Here is a 16,609-nt window from a genome sequence, read left to right as displayed (position 1 = left end):
CCCCCCACCCCCGGCCCCAGCCAACCTTCACATCCCTGCAGCAACTAACCTGCCTGGGAGGTTGAGGTCGCCAGACTCCCACCTCTGCCAGGAGCTTTAAACTCCTCCAGGACGCTGCCCCTCCCAGCTCCCTATCTTCACTGGGCACCTGGATTGGGGCGGGCCGGGGCTTATTTCAGAAAAAGCTATTTTGACATTTTTGACATTTTTTAAAGAATGTTTATTTATTTGGCCAAGCGGGGTCTTGGCTGCAGGGCTCAGCAGTTGCAGTGCCCCAGCTAAGTGCTCAATGGCGCGTGGGGTCTTGGTTCTCTGTCAGGGTCCTTAACCACGAGAGCTCCGGGGAAGTGACCTTTGACACTCGTTCAGAACGGATGGAAGACTTCATTCATGATTGCGAGATGGGAGAGATGATCAGACGGTCCGCTGGAACACAGCAAGGTCAGCTGGGGTTTCACAGCCCTGGGGTGGGGGTGGGGGGCTGGGCAGGGGTCAAGGGTGGGGGCAGCCTTGCTAAACCGACTTGACAGGATTCTGTCCAGGGTGGGATTCTTGCTAACACTGGGCGAGGCTCATGGCTCAGAGAGGCTCAGGGGATCTTTGTCAGGCTCCGGGGCTGAGGCTCCATTTCCAGTCAGGGCAGAGATGAACTCACGGCCTGGGTCACTCGAGGACCAGGCTCGGCCATACACACAGCACGGCCTGGAGCTGATGGTGGTGTCATCGGAGACAGGCTGAGCCCTGGAGAAGGCTGAGGTCCGGGCGCAGCCTGGGCCAGGAGAGGGCAGTGGGCCAGGGGTTCTCCACGCGGCTCCTCCTGCCCTGTGAGTCAGCTGGGAGTGCTTGGCCCCCCGTTTAAAACGGCAGATGCTCTCAGCCCCGTGAGCCACGGCGCCTCCCGCACTCCGTGGCCGGGCATCCCTCGCTCTCTGTGCTCCTGGGGTCGGTTTCCTCCACTCCTCCCGCAGACGTGTCCGTGTCTGGGTGGGGGCTGATGTTTCACTTGCTGTTTCTACAAGTGCTCCACAAATATTTGCTTCAGGGATGGAGAGGGGACGCCAGGGGGGAGACTGGACCCATCACACCAAAGCCAAGTTGATGGCTTGGGCCAAGGGAAGGAACAAAGGGCCGGCCGGCGGGTCTGGATGAGGGCGGGAGATGGGGCAGAACCCAGAGGCCCTGGCCAGAGCGGGAGCAGTGGGAGGGGGTGGGTGGGGTCCCGGCGGGCGTCCCCCAGGTCTCCAAGCTGGCTGTCGGACAGGCGGCCAGAACATGGCCTGGAGCTTGGAGGCCATGTGGACACCAGTGTGACGCTGTGACCGTGACAGGCGACCCAAGGCAAACGGCCCAAGGCTCAAGACGCACCTGGTGGGGGGCACCGGGCACCACAGCCCTGGGGGCCGCCTGGCAGGCGGTGTCGCCTCATGGAGGTGCCGTCTGGGGCCGTGTTCCCGGCCGGCGAGCATCCGGCACTGTACCGCGGGGACTTTGCCCCAGGGCTGGGGCTGCGGGGGGTTTTGCCCAGCTGAGCTTCTGACTCCCCGACCCGGCCTTCCTGGGGCCTCCTCTTCTTCATCCCGGAGCCCCTCTGGCCCTCACGGCCCACCCTCCCTACCCGCTCTTCCGACACCCCTCAGTGACCACAGGCCTCTCCAGCCCCGGCAAGTGCCTATTCCAGCCTCCGCACGGCATCCAAGCTGCTGTGGCCGCTCTCCGTTCACCCCTGAGCCAGGCAGGGACCAGCTCAGGCTGACCTCCCGCCGCCTGGTGGAGGGGTGGGGAGCCGGGAGCCGGAGGAGTCAGCACAAGGACAGGGAGCCCCCACCCGCTGGGCGCCCAGCTCAGGATGTGTGGGTGGGCACTGCGGTACCCACAGGCCCGGCCCTGCTCTCTGGCTGGGAGTTGGGATAAAGGTGGTGACATGGCAAACGTCGACAGATTAAGTGCTGCGCGAGACATCTGCTGCATCAGGGAAATCGCCCTTCCGAACCCCGGGAGACCCGGGTGCCGGGACAGAAGGCTCTGGCTCCCAGCGTGTAGCTCCTCCCCCAGCCGCCACCCTGCCCACTCCAGACTCCGCCTCTGGCTGACTTGTCCATTGATAACCGGGGCCTGGTCCATCGGGTCCCCACGCTGGGCAGGGGGTATTCAGGGAGCCCCTGTGGCCTGCGGAGCCCTGACCCTTGGTCGGCCACCCCTACACACCTTGAGCTAAGGTTCTGCCTTAACTGAGAGATTTGGGCTGGGAGAATTGCCACCCTACCCCACTCCCACCCTGCCCTAGGGGGTGGGAAGAGTGCTCTGCCTAGCTCCAGGACCCCTCTACCCTCTCCCCAGCTGCCCTCATGGGGTGCAGGTAGAGGTCTCTGTTGCTACCCTGGACCCAACTGGAGCAGAGCAGCCCAGCCCTAACCCTGCCATGTCAGGACGAGTGGCCAACCCAGAGTCCCTCTCTCCCGTGGCCCAGAGGAGGCCCAGGGTGCTCAGGTCCCTGAGGTCTGCCCCACTTCCTCGGCAGACCCACTCCTCTGTGCCCCGTTCTGGCATCTAATGTTGCCAGCCGCCTCCTCTCAGCCCCGTCCTCCAAGTGTTACCCTCTCTCAGTGCAGAGCCCCTGGGTGATCAGACCCCGCTGGGCCCCCACGTGGGCCTCTAAGTCTACAGCAATTGGAGGCTGGTTGCTGCAGAACGTGGCGGGGAAGAGTGGGGCAGGGGTGTTGGCTGGTGCCTGCACTGCCCTTCTAGGGGCTTCTCTCCGCAGGCGCTCTGGGCTGGGGGCTCAGCTGCAGCCCTGGGGCTGGGGTGCAGCATCCCAGCTGGGACAGGCCTGCCCCGCCGCTCAGCCGTAGCTGTGGGGGCTGCTGGGGTCCACGGGGGCTGAGTCCCGGGGGCCAGCCGACCCAACGAGCTGCCACAGGCGGTGGCTGAGGTTCTGCACCTGGCAGGTACCCAGCGCACAGCCCACACGCAGGAGCTGGGCTCTAGGCCTGCGGGGACCCAAGTGTCGGCGGGGGCCATTGCGGAGAGGCTGACCCCTGGCAGGCACCAGGCTGGCACTCTTCTTGGGCTGGAGGGCCTGGTGCAGCTTCCAGACTGCAGGAAGGGCTGCAGGGTACTGAGGCTGCGAGCCACTGGCAGGCGTCCGGGCTGGGGGCTCCCTGCACAGGGAGATGGAGGAAGTAAACCCAGTGGTCCAGCCTTTCAGGGAAGCCCACAGCTTTCCAACAGCCTGGAGCATGGCCAGGGGAAGCCCACAGCCCCCAAGTCACTGGCCAGCGAGCCAGGGGAAGCCCACCCCACCCCACAGGCTGGAGCACGGCCAGGGGAAGCCCACAGACCCCATGCCATGGGCCAGCAGGCCAGGGGAAGCCCACAGACCCCACGCCATGGGCCAGCGGGCCAGGGAAAGCCCACAGACCTCATGCCATGGGGCCAGTAGGCCAGGGGAAGCCCACTGAGCTCAGGGCTGGGGTTCTGGCCCTCAGCCATCTCAGTAGCCCATTCAAGGGCTGGGCAAGCAGCTGCCTGACCTCCCTGGGCTACTCTGCTCAGGACTAAGTTATGCCCTTCCCTTGGGGTGGGGGAAGGTGGGCAGGTGTGGGAAGCCCCTTAACCTCCTCTCCCACAGCTGACCCTCCTTCTGAGGGGTCTGCTCTGCCAGTGGGGCAGTGGGCATGCCTTAGAAGGGCAGGCAAAGAAAAAGGAGCCCTCTGCCTTGCGGGGGGTGCCCACGGCCTGGGGCTGGATTTAGCAGGTGAGCCCTAGCAGCAGAAGCCGGTTTCCCCCAGTTCGGGGTCCTGGGGCAGCGGCGGGGTGTGGCCTTCCGGAGCATCTGATTTCCTGCCCAGGCATCCATGGTGGTCTGAGACCTGCTCACCTGTGTCCCGTGGGCGGCCGGCTCCCGGCCAGGCTGAGGGACAGCGCGCCTGGGAGCTGTAGGTAGAGGAGGCTGATGCAACCGAGGGTGACCGTCAGGAGCCGGGCCATGCGGGCGGGGCTGGAGGGGGCGGCGAGCCGGGCAGGTGTTGGGGGCGGCCCCAGGCCCGCAACGCTTCCGCAGGCGCCTCGGGGCGTAGACTGGAGCCGGTCGGTCAGTTGGCGAGGGTCTCCGACAGGCAGCGGCCGGGAGAGTCTCCGGCAGGTGGTGCGGGCGCCTCCTCCGTCACCTTGTGCCCAGAGTCGTGCTGGGGCCAGAGCCCCAGCACCTCCCGGACTAAATAGTCTCCCAGGGGGGCGGAGCCGGACGCGCCGGCGGGGCGGTGTCCCGCCCCTCCCAACCCGGACCCCCACTGGGGCCGCTTCTGGGGACGGGGAGGCGGGCGGGGGCCCCCCGAGAGCCAGCCTCGCCTCCGACACCTTCCGATGGGAGACCCTGTCCTGGGGCCTGGAGGGTCCAAACTGTCCAGGGTGAAGGAGAGGGTGCTGCGGGGTGTGGTCGCTGGGTGGATCCCGCCCACCGCCCTGGGGCTCGCCCCCAAATTTCTGAGCCAGTGAGAGGCGGAGGCCAGGCCAGAGGAGATTTTGAGACCCCATCCTCAACAGAGCGCCCAACAGCTCTATTCCTGAAATCTCTAACCACTCCCCTTCCCGGTGACTCCGACAGTAAAGAATCCGCCTACAATGTGGGAGACCTGGGCTCCATCCCTGGGTTGGGAAGATCCCCTGGAGAAGGGAAAGGCTACCCACTCCAGTATTCTGGCCTGGAGAATTCGGTGGACCATATAGTCCAGGGAGTGGGACACGACTGAGTGACTTTCACATATTTCCTCCCATTACTGAAATATTAAATGGTTTTTGTGAGAAATTTAAATAGGTAAGGACTCGAAATGGCAACCCACTCCAGTGTTCTTGCCTGGAGAATCCCAGGGACAGGGGAGACTGGTGGGCTGCCGTCTATGGGGTCGCACAGAGTCGGACACGACTAAAGTGACTTAGCAGCAGCAGTGGATTCCTTTCCCAGGCCAGGATGGGTGCTGTTTTTACTTTCTCGTATGTGCATTTTTTGGGGGGGTGTCCTGTGTGTGTGCATTATATACACACACATATCCATATACAGGCAAAGACATCTGGAACCATAGAGCTTCAGCTGAAGCTCCAGTACTGTGGCTACCTGATGCGAAGAGCCGACTTGCTGCCAAAGACCCTGATGCTGAGAAAGATTGAAGACAGGAGGAGAAGTGGACAACAGAGGATGAGATGTTTACACAGCACCACAGACTTGATGGACATGAATCTTTACAAACTCCTGGAGATAGTGGGCAACAGAGGAGCCTGGCGTGTTACAGTCCTGGCGTGTTACAGTCCACGAGGTCACAAAAAGACAGACACAACCTAGCAACTGAACGATAACAACAAACATAGAGACTGCCCTTTCTCGTGACTGAGCCTACACCGACAAGGAGGTGTTCTGTGACTTCACTGATCCTTTACTGGGGGACAATTAGGTGATTTCCAGGCTTTCCGAGAGCAAGTACCCTGCTTCGTGAGCTCATGGATGTGTCCCTACAGGATATATCTGCAGGCATGGGAATTCTGGCTAAAGGTGAGCCCGTGTTTGTACTGACAGGTGGAGCCAAACTGCCCTCCACAAGGCTGATGCACTGTCCGCTGATGCTGGACTTGGTGCCAGGGTTCCTCACCCCTCTGTCCATCCGAGAGGGGACGGTTATCCCATCACGCCCCCACACATTTTGATCGCCTCTGCATCTCTGTGTTCGTGTTTCCTCTTCTGTCTTCCCACCCCAATCCTGCTCATGCTGTGAGGTCATCATAAGTGTCCTGATCACTCTACCTGCCTCCTTCTGCACAGGCCATGGGAGCTCAACAAACACTAGCTGGATGAATAAATTAACAAGTGGTGGCCACCTGCCATGTTAAAAAGCTTGGTTTATGTCCTGAGGCAGGTAAGGAAGCATCAGCAGGTATTCTTGTTTCTATTTGTTTATTTTTACCAGAAGGAGGGTGGGTGATGTGATCACATTTATGTTAGAAAAGTGGGCTTCAGCAGGGAGGTCGGTCTGAAGCGCTGGCAGGAAGGATGCGGTGGGTGGGTGGATGGGTCAGAGACGCAGAGCAGGGGTGGGGGGGCAGACGAGGGGAGAGTGGGGGAGGGGTTAGCTACCTGGGGGACGTGCAGGCAGGAATGTCTGGCTGGCCTCCAGTGTCCCCGGCCGGGGGCTGAAGAGAAGGCAGAGCTGGAGCACCATCTGGGGAGTTTTGGAGCTGGCACGTCTGTGGGAGGTGGGAGCGTGGTGGGCATCACGCTCAGACGGTGCAGAGAGGACAGAACCTGGAATGGGAGGGGGAGAGGCAGAGGCCCTGGGTGGGCCAGCCCCCACCCCCTTCAGTGTGCTGAGCAGCACACTGAAGGATCATCCTTCCAAAACACAAGTGACCACATCCCTCACCCACCAACAAAGGAGAATTGGTGTGTCGCCTGGTGGGCCAGTGCTTAAGACGCCACGCTTCCAGTGCCAGGGGTGTGAGTTTGATCCCTGCTTGGGGAACTAAGATCCCACAAGCTGTGTAGTGTGGCCCCAAATTTTTTCTTAATTTCTTAAATTTACTTTACTTATTTTTAAAAAGCTTCTCTCGATTTACTTATTACTTTTGGTTGCTCCAGGTCTTTGTGGCTGCACGCGGGCTTTTTCTAGTTGCGCAGCCGAGGCTCCTCCTCCCTGCGGTGGTTTCTCTGGTTGGAGCACAGGCTCTCGGCTCGGCGGCTTCATCACTGCGGCACTCAGGCTCAGTAGCTGTGGTGCGTGGGCTTAGTTCCTCCTCTGCACGTGGAATATTCACAGACGGGGGATCGAACCTGTGTCCCTTGCTTTAGCAGGTGGATTCTTATCTACTGCACCACCACGGAAGTCCAAAATTTTTTTTTTTTTTTGCTAAATAAAGGAAAAAGAAATAAAAATTCCCAGTCTCTATGTCAGGGGGAGGAAAGCCTCAGCAGTGTCCGTCTGCATTCTTCCTCTCAAAACACTTGGTGCCACCGAAGGCCTGGGGTCCGTTTCCTCCACAGCCCCTGGGCAGGGTGTCCTCTGGCATCAGGGCACAGCCTGGGAGCTTATTTCACCCCATGGCTCCAGACTGGGTCAGAGGCCCCTGTGATCCCACTGCCCCGCGTGGCACAGCTCCTGCCACTTGTGGTCTTTAACTGTGTGTGTGCCGCTCCCCCAGGGGGAGCGCACAGGCTTCCCCCACGGGTGCCCAGTGCAGAGCCACTTCTGGCGATGACAGGCTGGCCACCCGAGCACTGCTCGGCCATGGAAACAAACAAGAAGCAGAGCAGGGAAGTGCAGGAGGCGGGCGTGCTGGCGGCAGTGGAGGAATGCTTTGGAGAGTTCGGCATGGGGCAGGAGAAGCTAGGGCAGCCTTTGGCTGCGTAGACACGTCTAGTGAGGTTTTGCTTGAGTGTCTTAAGGTGGGAAAGACTGAGTTTGATCCTGATGGTGAGAATCCTAGAGAGGGAAAGATGAGGCTGGGGCATCAACAGCAAACAGCCAGAGGTGGGTAGAGGGCAGGAGGGGCAGAGCCTCTGTGTAACTGTGATGGGGGGCAGGGGTGGGCGGGCGGCGGGGGCTGAGGGCCAGACTTGCCATGATGCAGGTCTGTTTTCTCTGTGAAGGAGGCCAGCGGGGCCATCTCTGAGACACATGAGCGGGCACCAGAGGTTTGAGGAAACTGCAGAGCAAAGAGCGCTGGCCAGACGTGGGCTGGCTGGGCGGTGGGGAGAGCAGCGACCCACAGCTGGGGCCGTGGTGTCACTGTACGGTGCCACTCCACACCAGCTGGTGCTACAGGCCTGGAGGAGACGGGTGGGCAGGACTGTGCGTGGCTGGGGTTTGCCAGCTGGGTACAGTGAAAACAGTCAGGGAGGTGGGAGCGAGGGTGTTGGCAGGGTGACGGGCATTGGAGCCATGCCAGGTGGGGGTGAAAGGACGGAAAGGGAGCCAAGGGGCCCAGGACTGGAGAAGGCGTGCCCGCTGCGGGTGGGGAGGCACAGACGCTCAGGAGCGGGGGACGCACCCTGAGGGGGACAGGTACAGGGTGCTAGCAAGAAACCTGAGCAGGGGCATCATGCTCGGGAAGCGGCCCTAACCCTACCCTTGACCCTAAAGTGCCTCTGAGAGGGCTCAGGGAGTGGGCTCCTTGCAAACAGGGCCTGAGGGTGGGGGAATATAGGGGGCAGGGTCCCCACCATCTCTGCAGGAGAGTCCATCCTGGGCTCAGGTGCCAAGCCAGAGGGCTTGCCGGGGACACTGCCTGCCCATGCACGAGCTCAGTGGTGTGGCAGTGTGGTGGCCAGGACCTTTTGAGGTAGAAGTGAGAAAAACCAACTCCAGACAGCTGGGGCAGAAAGGAGGGGTTCTCATCCCAGTACTCATCAGAAGCAGAAGAGGCTGTGACAGGGCCTGTGCCCGGGACAGGGCAGGGGGCCCAGTGGTCCTCTCCTTCAGCCCTCTCTGGGTTGGGTTCTCAGGGCTCCCGCCTGCGAGGGGGGAGCAGGACCATCAGCTGCTGCTGCTGCTAAGTCGCTTCAGTCATGTCCGACTCTGTGCGATCCCATAAACGGCAGCCCACCAGGCTGCCCCGTCCCTGGGATTCTCCAGGCAAGAACACTGGAGTGGGTTGCCATTTCCTTCTCCAATGCATGAAAGTGAAAAGTGAAACTGAAGTCGCTCAGTCGTGTCCGACTCTTCCGACCCCATGGACTGCAGCCTACCAGGCTCCTCCGTCCATGGGATTTTCCAGGCAAGAGTACTGGAGTGGGGTGCCATCGCCTTCTCCGCAGTCTGCTCCTTCACAGGTTCTTAAAGCGCCACACTCATACAGAAACGAGTTCCCGGTCCCAGCGTGTCAGCGGCAGCCCCGAGGCTCCCCCCACCGCGTGGCGCCTCTCCTAGTGTCTGCCCCCAGACTCTGAGACCCTCTTGCCCATCCGTGTGCCATGCGGGGCCCGAGGGTGGGCGGCACTGCAGGGACCCTCAGCGGGGCAGCCTGCTCCCTGCTCTTCACGGCAGGGTGTGCGGCGCGCTGTTTTGAAGGCACGTATGTTAAGCGTTTTTTCGGCTCACTGAGACCGGGCTCCCGAGTGGGGCCAGAGCCCTCCTCAGGCAGGGAACCCCAAGGGCAGGCCTGAGTGGGCCCCCTCCCTTGCCAGGATGGCGGCGTCCGGGACGTCCCAGGGCCCCTCCCAGTCCCGGAGGCCCGTGCGCAGGGCTGCGCCTTCCAGTCTTTCTCCGGGCTGACAGCGCGGGCGGGGAGACCCTTGGAGCCGAGCGGACCCGAGACTGAGAGCGCCCGGGGCAGGGCCCGAGCCCCCACGCCTTGCGAGTGCGCCGCGGCCGGGGGGCGCGCTCCCACCCGGGCCGAGCGAGCCTGCGACCCGGAGCCGCCGCCGCTGTCACCGCCTGGGGGCGGGGAGACGCGGAGCCCCGCCCCCTGGAGCGCGGCCCAATAAGGGCGCGCCGCTTCGGGATCCTCCCACCAGGGGCGAGGCCCAATGAGGGCGCGCCGCTCCGGGCCACGCCCTTCAGGGGGCGGGGCGAGGGCGCGCAGGCGCACGGCGCGGCCGGGCGGGCCGGCGGGCTGGGAAGATGGCGGCGCGAAGCCTGGTGGCCGCCGCGAACCTACCCCGGGGCGTCCGGGGCGCGCGGGCCGGGGCCGGGGCCGGGCCATGAGCGCGCCGCCCTCGCGTGCCCGAGCCGCGGAGCCCGCCCGCGCCCCTCGCCATGGCGCGGCTCGCGGACTACTTCGTGCTGGTGGCGTTCGGGCCGCACCCGCGCGGTGAGTGCCGGCGCGCGGCTGCGGGCTGAGGGCCGGGGGCCGGGAAGGGGCGGCGGGGCGGCCCCGGGTCCGCCGGGCACTCGCTGCGCCGGGCCCGCCACCTGGGGTCGGGGGTCACGGGGCCCGGCCTCCCCGACGTGGGCCGCGCGGCGTGACGGGGCGGGCCGAGCTCGCCGGCCGCCGTCAGGGCAGAGGCGGCCCGGCCGCGCCTCGGCGTCGCCGGGAGGCGGGAGGGCCCGGGGCGGCTCGGCCTGCGCCTCCCAGCTGGGTGGGACGGGCTCCCTTCGCGGGGGCCGACCGCCGGACGGCCCTGCCTCCAGGGGCACGGGCCGCTCAGTCAGCTGCAAGCCCCTTCTCTGACCCCTGGGGCCGCTGGCCTGGAGCCTGTGGCCCCTGTTCCGTGTCTCAGGCCCGGGAGGCTGGGGGGCGTGCAGACAGGGTTGGGGCTCAGGGACTGCTTCTTGAAGAGGCGGCGTTTGAGCCGGAATTCGGAGGACTCCGGGAAGAACTGTGGGGTGGAGAGACAAGAGTGTTCCTGGCAAAGGGCCTGCCCACCTCATACCTGCCCGCCGAGCCTGGTGACTGGTGCCCGTGGCCGGGGGGTCCGTGTCTCCGGTCACCACCTGTGTCTGAGAGCCCTTCAGCCCAGGGGGTAGGAAAAAGCCTGACGATGACATCAGCAGCGGCCGCGGAGACGTCGCGTTGGGGAGCGCGCTCCGTGTGCCAGGCCCCACACTGCCCTTTGTGTGCATGAGTGCGTTCCCTCCTCCCAGCAGCCTGCCCAGGGTTCCCTGTCGTTGGCCCCATCTGTCCACTGGAGTCCGGGCAGAGAGGTTGAGTACCCGGTCTGAGCCACTACAGAGCGAGTGGGACTCGCACCGAGGCTAGCCCAGAGCCTCGCTGTGGCTCAGACCCCAACTACGGGAGGGCAGGCACGGCTTTGGGGCTGGTGGGGATGGCTGTGTGATCAGGTTGGGGCTGAGCCTTGAGCCTGAGGGTGGGGCCAAGACCCCCAGTCTGCCTTGCTTCTTGGCGCCCGGGCTGCCGCTGCCACGCTCCTGGCTTTGCCTCTCCCTGAGCCTGTGCCTGCTGGGCCCCCACCCTCCTCAGCGCCCTTTGATATAGCGCTTACTCCTCTACCTGTCCTGTCTGCCCGACACCCTCGACACCCTCGGTGCTGAGCACGTCTCTGCCTTCAGGGGCGGCGTTCTGGGCCAGAACCAGTCGTCCTCGCTGTGCAGCCTGCACGTGGCAGGCTGTGAGTGTCGTTCAGGCCCAGAGAGAGAGCCGTCTTCTCCAGGACACGTGGGGTGGGGCAGCGAGAAGCCTGTGCCACTTGCGGCAGGGGGTGCACAGGGTCTGGGGCGACCGGGCTGGCTGAGGTGCGGCCCCAGCATGAGGGCCCCAGGACTGCGTAAGCAGTGTGGGCTTGGGGACTGAGGGCGCCGCAGGCCGTGCAGGGCGGCTGAGGAGGCAGAAGCCAGGGGAGGCATGCTGATGGTGGCAGCAGCTGGAGTGCGTGTCAGGGAGAGGAGAGGCAGCCTCCGTGGGCTCCACGATAAGCTGGCTGGAGCCACGTGGGCGGTGGGCACCCGCGGACTATGTGGCCTCTGAGCGGGACAGGGGAGAAAGCTGGTGCCACAGTGCCAGTCACCCTGAGTGACAGGAAGGAGTGAGTCTCAAGATGTCCCCTGCAGTAGGGCTGGGGGCCGTGGAACCCCCTAACCATTACCTTCCGGGATTGGAGCTGCTGCTGGAGCTGCTGGTGAGCTGCTGGCTGGCCACCTCGCCCCAGGGCCTTCCTTGGCAGGCCTGGTCCAGCCTGTGAGGAGCAGCCCCGCAGGCTGAAGCAGAGGAGCACAGCCTGAGGCTCCTGCCTTGCCTCTTGATGCCTCTGTGACTTCGGGCCAGTCTTGCGGCCTCTGCGCCTCAGTCTCCTCTCCTGGTGACGGGATGAGTCATGGAGGCCTCCCGGCTGGCTGCGTGAGCATTGGGCGGGCATGCACACATGACGAGTTCACACAGGAAGCTCCAGGAAGTGACGGGTGCCTTGTTGATGCTGAGCCGCACACGTGTGGACGCTCGTGGCAGTGGGCGCCTGCCCACTGGTGGAGGGCCCCTGCCTGCTGGCAGGCCTCGGCCTCGAGCCCAGGGTCACGGGGCCTTTGGGTTCAGTGGAGAGGGTAGGCGTGGCAGGTGTCTTGTCCCTGGCTGGCATCTGGACATCTTCCTTGCTTGAGGGAGCTTCCTGGTTTTGTGGGGCTACCTAGCAGAAGGCTCTAGGTAGCAGGGCAGGGAGGGGCTGGGCTGGGACCCTTCCATTCATCTCAGAGGCTGCAGGCTTCTCCGCTAATGAGCTGGGGGCACTTCTCACTGAGGACCTGGGTTTAGCACATTTTACACCCTGGCCCAGCTCTGGGGATATCACGGGGGCCAGAGAGCCCCTCATGCCCATTTCCTGGCCAGGGTGGTCTTGTCTGAGGAGAGGGCTCTCCAGCCCTGAGCCAGTCACCGCTCCCCACCCATGGCCCTGCCCCTCTCTGGAGCAGGTCGGAGCTGTTTGGGCTGGCCAGGGCTGGGAGCCCGCAGGGTCCAAAGCCTCGGGTCAGAGCCAGGCTTGTCTGACCGGCAGGTTGGAGAGGCTGCAACCCCTCTGCGAGTCCTGTGCTCTGGCCTCGGGCAGGGGGGTCCCTGTGTTGAGGTCTGGGGGGTGCACCAGCAGGAGGGTGCTGTCCTTCTGACGGCCGGGCTGGTCTCCGAGCGGGAGCGCTGAGTGGGGGGTGGCCGAGCAGGCTGCTACCCTTCCATCGCCTCTGCCCCCAGCACTTGCTGGCCCGGGCTGGCCCGCTCATCGGAGCCTGGCACTGGTGACGACGTTGCTGGGGATGACAGCCACATGCTCTGTGTTCCCCCTGCGGGGTTGACTGTGCGGAGAATGGCTGCAGGAGGAAGCTCTGCGCTGCCTGCGTCTCAGGGGGCCTCTGTGTCCTTCCTCCAGGCCCCCAGAGGCCGGCCCTGCAACTCCCCGCCGGCTGGCTGGGTTAGTCCTGTCACGGGGATGGGGTTGTCCTCTCTTCTGTCTACCTGAGGTGGGGCAGGAACTTCAGCTGCTCGAGGTCTCCTCCGTGGCCTCAGGAGCTGGGATTGCTGGGGGTGCTGGGCGATGTGGCAGATACCTCCCACCCCCAGAATGCCCACCCCCAGAATGCAGGCCCGCAGCCGGGCCCCTGTTGGCACAGAGCGGAGGTGTGGGCTAGGGTCTCGGAGGAGGGGGAGGGCATCAGGGGAGGCCCACGTCGCTCCCAGTGTGAGTGCGGCTCAGGAAGCTGCCCGCACGTCCCCCCAGGAGCCAGTCTGCCTGTGGGGTGGGAGGGGCTGGGCGTGGGAGCTGCGGCAGAGGCTGGTTAGCCTGAGGGCCGTGGGGCACAGGATGTAGCTTCTTGGTGGTGGAGTGCCTGTCTGGCCGGCAGGTGCCCCAGGAACCCCAGAAGGCAGTGGTAGGGGGTGGGAGGTTCCTGGGGTCCCACCGCAGCCCTCGTGCGTGGGCAGGATTTGGAGCGCTGGCTTGAGGAGGTGATGCTCGTTGGGCTGAGGCCTGAGGGCTGGTTTTGGGGCTGGCGTGGCTCAGGAGAAGAGCTGGCGGGATCCCCTTACCGCCCCGCCGGCTCCCCAGCCTCCGCTGCCCCTCACTTCTGTCGGTGGCCGGGAGGGCTCCGGGTTCAGGAAAGCCTGCTCTTTGGAGGCAGAGCCTGCTCTGGGAGTTGACGCTCTGCACGAAGGGTGGGCCATGGGGGGCCAGTGGCCGGTTCCTCTGCCTGCCTCCAGAGGGTGGGGCGTGGGGAGCAGCCCTCTGCAGGCCGCCTGCCCCAGCTCTGGGGGGTGCTGGGGGCAGAGACTGCCATCCTCAGTCGCGCACCCCCTCCTCCTCCCTCCTCCCTCCTCCTGCTGCCTCGTGGCCAGAACTGGGTGAGCCCTGGGTGCGGTTTGGGGCTGCACACAGGCAGCCTCTGGGGGCGTGGATGGGGAGGAGCCCCGTGCCTGGGCTTGTTGAGGGCGGCCCTCGGGGTGGGCCTGGAGGGCCCGGGGTGTGTGCGCGCGCGCGCACGCGTGTGCATGTGTGTGTCTGTATGTCTGTGTGTGTGTGTGTGTGGGTGTGGCAGCAGCAGACACCTGTCGTCCCCACCCTGGCTTGTCTGCCACCTCGGTCGGTGTCAGTGGGGGAGGGGAGGGCCACAGGAAGCTGAGGTTTTGTGAGTCAGAGTCACAGCCCTTCCCCCTCCCCGGCCGGCAGCCACCTACCTGCTGCCGGTCTTCTTCCTGGAGGGTGGTGGGCTCGAGACTGCAGCCCCACTCCCCTGCCCTCTGGGGTCCTGGGGGGTGCTGGGGTCTGTTTGCCAGCGCCCTTGGGTCCAGGCCCCAGCTCTGTCTGAGGCTCCTGCGTCCGCCCATTCAGGTTCGGGCTGGCTGGACGTGGGACCGCGTGTCGCAGGTCCGCAGAGGCTGCACACTTCGGCTTTCCCGCCCTCCCTCTGCCCCTGCTCCTCTGCCGGCTTGGTGGCAGTCGAGGCTGATCTGAGCAGACGGCGGGACCTGCTTGAGGGTGGGACGTGGAGGTGGAGGGATTTTATCTTTCCTGCTTGAGCTGCTGCTTTGCTGGGTCAGAGACCCCTGTTCATCCTCCTCGAATTCTGTGAGGAAAGTGGTTCCCCAGCTGGGCTCGCATCATGCCTACAGATTTGGCTCCGTGGAGGGTGGGCAGGAGGGAGGGGTCTCCAGCTGGCCCTGCCTGTGTGGGCTGGACTGGGAACAGTGCCTTGCGCCTGGAGGGGGTCTCTGGGGAACACGTGGGAGCTAGGAGGCTAGGGGTGCAGGGACATGCCCTTCCCCTGGTCCAGGGGACCCAGGGCTGCACGCAGCCGTGTGGTGTGTGCACGGTGGGTGTGCGTGGTGGCCTGTGTGGGCAGGGGGCAGAGCTGTGCCCAGCAGCTTCAGGGCTCAGAAGAGCCTTCCTGTCCTGCCAGCCCCACCCCTCTCTGGCCTTCTTCTGGGACCTTTGCTGGTCCTGTTTGCCTCTGAGGCAGCAGAACACGCAGCAGTCTGGGGCCATAGGCACCGGTCGTCCTTTCCTGGCACCCACACCAGTGTGAGACCTTTGTCGGGCTGGCCGGTGAGGGGAGGCAGGGCTGTGGGCTGAGGGCCTGAGCTGGGGGTTGGCTGGGGAGTCGGGAACAGCTCTCCCCTTCTGGAGCTGGCTCGCAGTGGGGGCTCTGATTGGGGGAGCAGGCGTTGGGGGCGGAACCTGGGGCCAGGGGCTGAGGGTGGGCGGGTTGAGCTCCCCTTGCTGCCATCCCCTGGGCCAGGGCACCTGCGTTCTTTTTTTTTTTTTCTGTGTGTGTTTTTGAGGCTCTCATAGTTTTACTGTTTAAAATTTTCAGGTCATTAAATTTTTTTTTATTGGATTATAGTTAATATATAATGTCGTGTTAAGTTTTTGCTGTGGAGGAAAGTGAATTAATTATTCAGATGGTAAAGAACCTGCCTGCTGTGCAGGAGACCCTGGTTCAGTCCCTGGGTTGGGAAGATCCCTGGAGAAGGGAGCGGCTACCCACTCCAGTGTTCCAGCCTGGAGAATCCCATGGACAGAGGAGCCTGACGGGCTACAGTCCATGGGGTCGCAAAGAGTTGGACACGACTGAGCCAGTAACACTGACACAGTTTTATAGATTCTGTTCCCGTGAAGGTCACTGCAGAGCGTTGGGTCATTTCCCGTGCTCTGCAACGGCCCCGGTCAGTTACCTGTTTCTGTTGGCGGTGTGCAGACGTCAGTCCCAATCTCCCAGTGTATCCACCCGCCCTGCCCCCTGGCGGCCATCAGCTTGCATTCTACTCTGTGGGGAGGCCCATGTGCTCTTGGGGACCCCGACCCACAGCTGGGCTCCTCTCCACGCCCCTGGTGGCCCTGGGCTGCAGAGCCTGGCAGTGTCTCCTCATGCGACTGTCTTTAGGGAAACCGTAGGTCTGGGAGCTGGGGCTGGTCTGGTGCCAGATGAGGGCAGGTGAGAGAGATGGCTCCGCTCAGACCCTCGAGGCTCCTGTCGCGTGGGGGTGTGGGGCTCGGGCGGTGCCCTGACCCCCGCTCCTGTCCTCAGGGAGTGGGGAAGGCCAGGGCCAGATCCTGCAGCGCTTCCCGGAGAAGGACTGGGAGGACAACCCATTCCCTCAGGGTATCGAGCTGGTGAGTGGGGCGCCCCAGGGCCTGGGGCTGAGGGCTGGGGGTGCCGAGGCGGCGGGGCAGATGCTGCGGGCCCCCGCAGTGCCTGGCCCTGCTGGGTACAGGGCGACGTCGCTGCCTTGGAGGGTGGGGAGCCCCCGTCACGTCCCTGCCTCACGATGGGGGCCTGTCCCTCGTCCCAGGGTCCTCATCCCTACGGAGCGGCCAGAGGCTCTTCCCTCCTCCTGTGGGCAGGGTGCTGAGCTCCAGGAGGCAAGGCACTTGGGTGGCAGAGCCTGCTGCCCCCCGGTGCTGGGCCTGACCTGGGGCCCCTCGAGGGCTGGGGGCAGCGGGCGCTGACCGCTGACCCACCCTCCCGCCCAGTTCTGCCAGCCCAGCGGGTGGCAGCTGTGTCCTGAGCGGAACCCGCCCACCTTCTTCGTCGCTGTCCTCACCGACATCAACTCCGAGCGGCACTACTGTGCCTGCCTGACCTTCTGGGAGCCTGTGGAGCCCACGCAGGTCAGCCCGCCGGGCCAGCCTCCGGCTGCGGACGCTGCCCCGCCACGCGCGTCTCTCCCTGTCTGTGTCTGGTCCTCCACCCCG

The 16,609-nt window shown here is 64.4% G+C and overlaps 3 protein-coding genes across 6 annotated transcripts in view; 1 reads left to right on the top strand and 2 right to left on the bottom strand.

Annotated features, from left to right (window-relative positions):
• Window positions 1–196: 196 nt before the first annotated feature.
• Window positions 197–5,060, bottom strand: ADM2 (adrenomedullin 2). The gene is made up of 2 exons (XM_061418966.1): window positions 3,878–5,060; window positions 197–3,158 (listed from the first exon to the last, which is right to left on the bottom strand). Exons 1-2 carry the CDS (start codon window positions 4,531–4,533, stop codon window positions 2,840–2,842), a joined length of 975 nt encoding a protein of 324 aa, XP_061274950.1. The 5' UTR covers window positions 4,534–5,060; the 3' UTR covers window positions 197–2,839.
• Window positions 5,061–8,862: 3,802 nt separating this feature from the next.
• Window positions 8,863–9,684, bottom strand: LOC133248800 (basic proline-rich protein-like). Its single transcript, XM_061419104.1, has one exon. The coding sequence runs from the start codon at window positions 9,682–9,684 to the stop codon at window positions 8,863–8,865; it is 822 nt and encodes a 273-aa protein (XP_061275088.1).
• The window catches only part of SBF1 (SET binding factor 1), a 32,607-nt gene continuing 25,584 nt past the window's right edge, over window positions 9,587–16,609 (top strand). For 3 of the 4 annotated variants that reach the window (XM_061418955.1, XM_061418954.1, XM_061418952.1), the window contains exons 1-3: window positions 9,613–9,792; window positions 15,942–16,027; window positions 16,388–16,525. In XM_061418955.1, coding sequence (XP_061274939.1) covers window positions 9,738–9,792; window positions 15,942–16,027; window positions 16,388–16,525 — 279 coding nt within the window. In that variant the 5' untranslated portion in view covers window positions 9,613–9,737. Of the gene's footprint in view, window positions 9,793–15,941; window positions 16,028–16,387; window positions 16,526–16,609 lie in introns of all 4 variants that reach the window. The other variant, XM_061418953.1, reaches the window with a different exon arrangement.

The sequence above is a fragment of the Bos javanicus genome, chromosome 5 (genome assembly GCF_032452875.1).
Source record: "Bos javanicus breed banteng chromosome 5, ARS-OSU_banteng_1.0, whole genome shotgun sequence".
In the NCBI taxonomy this organism is placed as follows: domain Eukaryota; kingdom Metazoa; phylum Chordata; class Mammalia; order Artiodactyla; family Bovidae; genus Bos; species Bos javanicus.
The sequence above is the reverse complement of the archived record's forward strand: the minus strand, read 5'-3'. Positions and strand labels throughout refer to the sequence as shown.

What these genes read in the sequence shown, in the direction of transcription:
- ADM2 (XM_061418966.1), bottom strand. Translation starts at nt 4,533, where the DNA reads ATGGGGTCTCAAAATCTCCTCTGGCCTGGCCTCCGCCTCTCACTGGCT. An exon ending in CGGCCGCCCACGGGACACAG is followed by an intron (nt 3,159 to 3,877) that starts GTGAGCAGGTCT and finishes CTCCCTGTGCAG; the next exon opens with GGAGCCCCCAGCCCGGACGC.
- LOC133248800 (XM_061419104.1), bottom strand. Translation starts at nt 9,684, where the DNA reads ATGGCCCGGCCCCGGCCCCGGCCCGCGCGCCCCGGACGCCCCGGGGTA.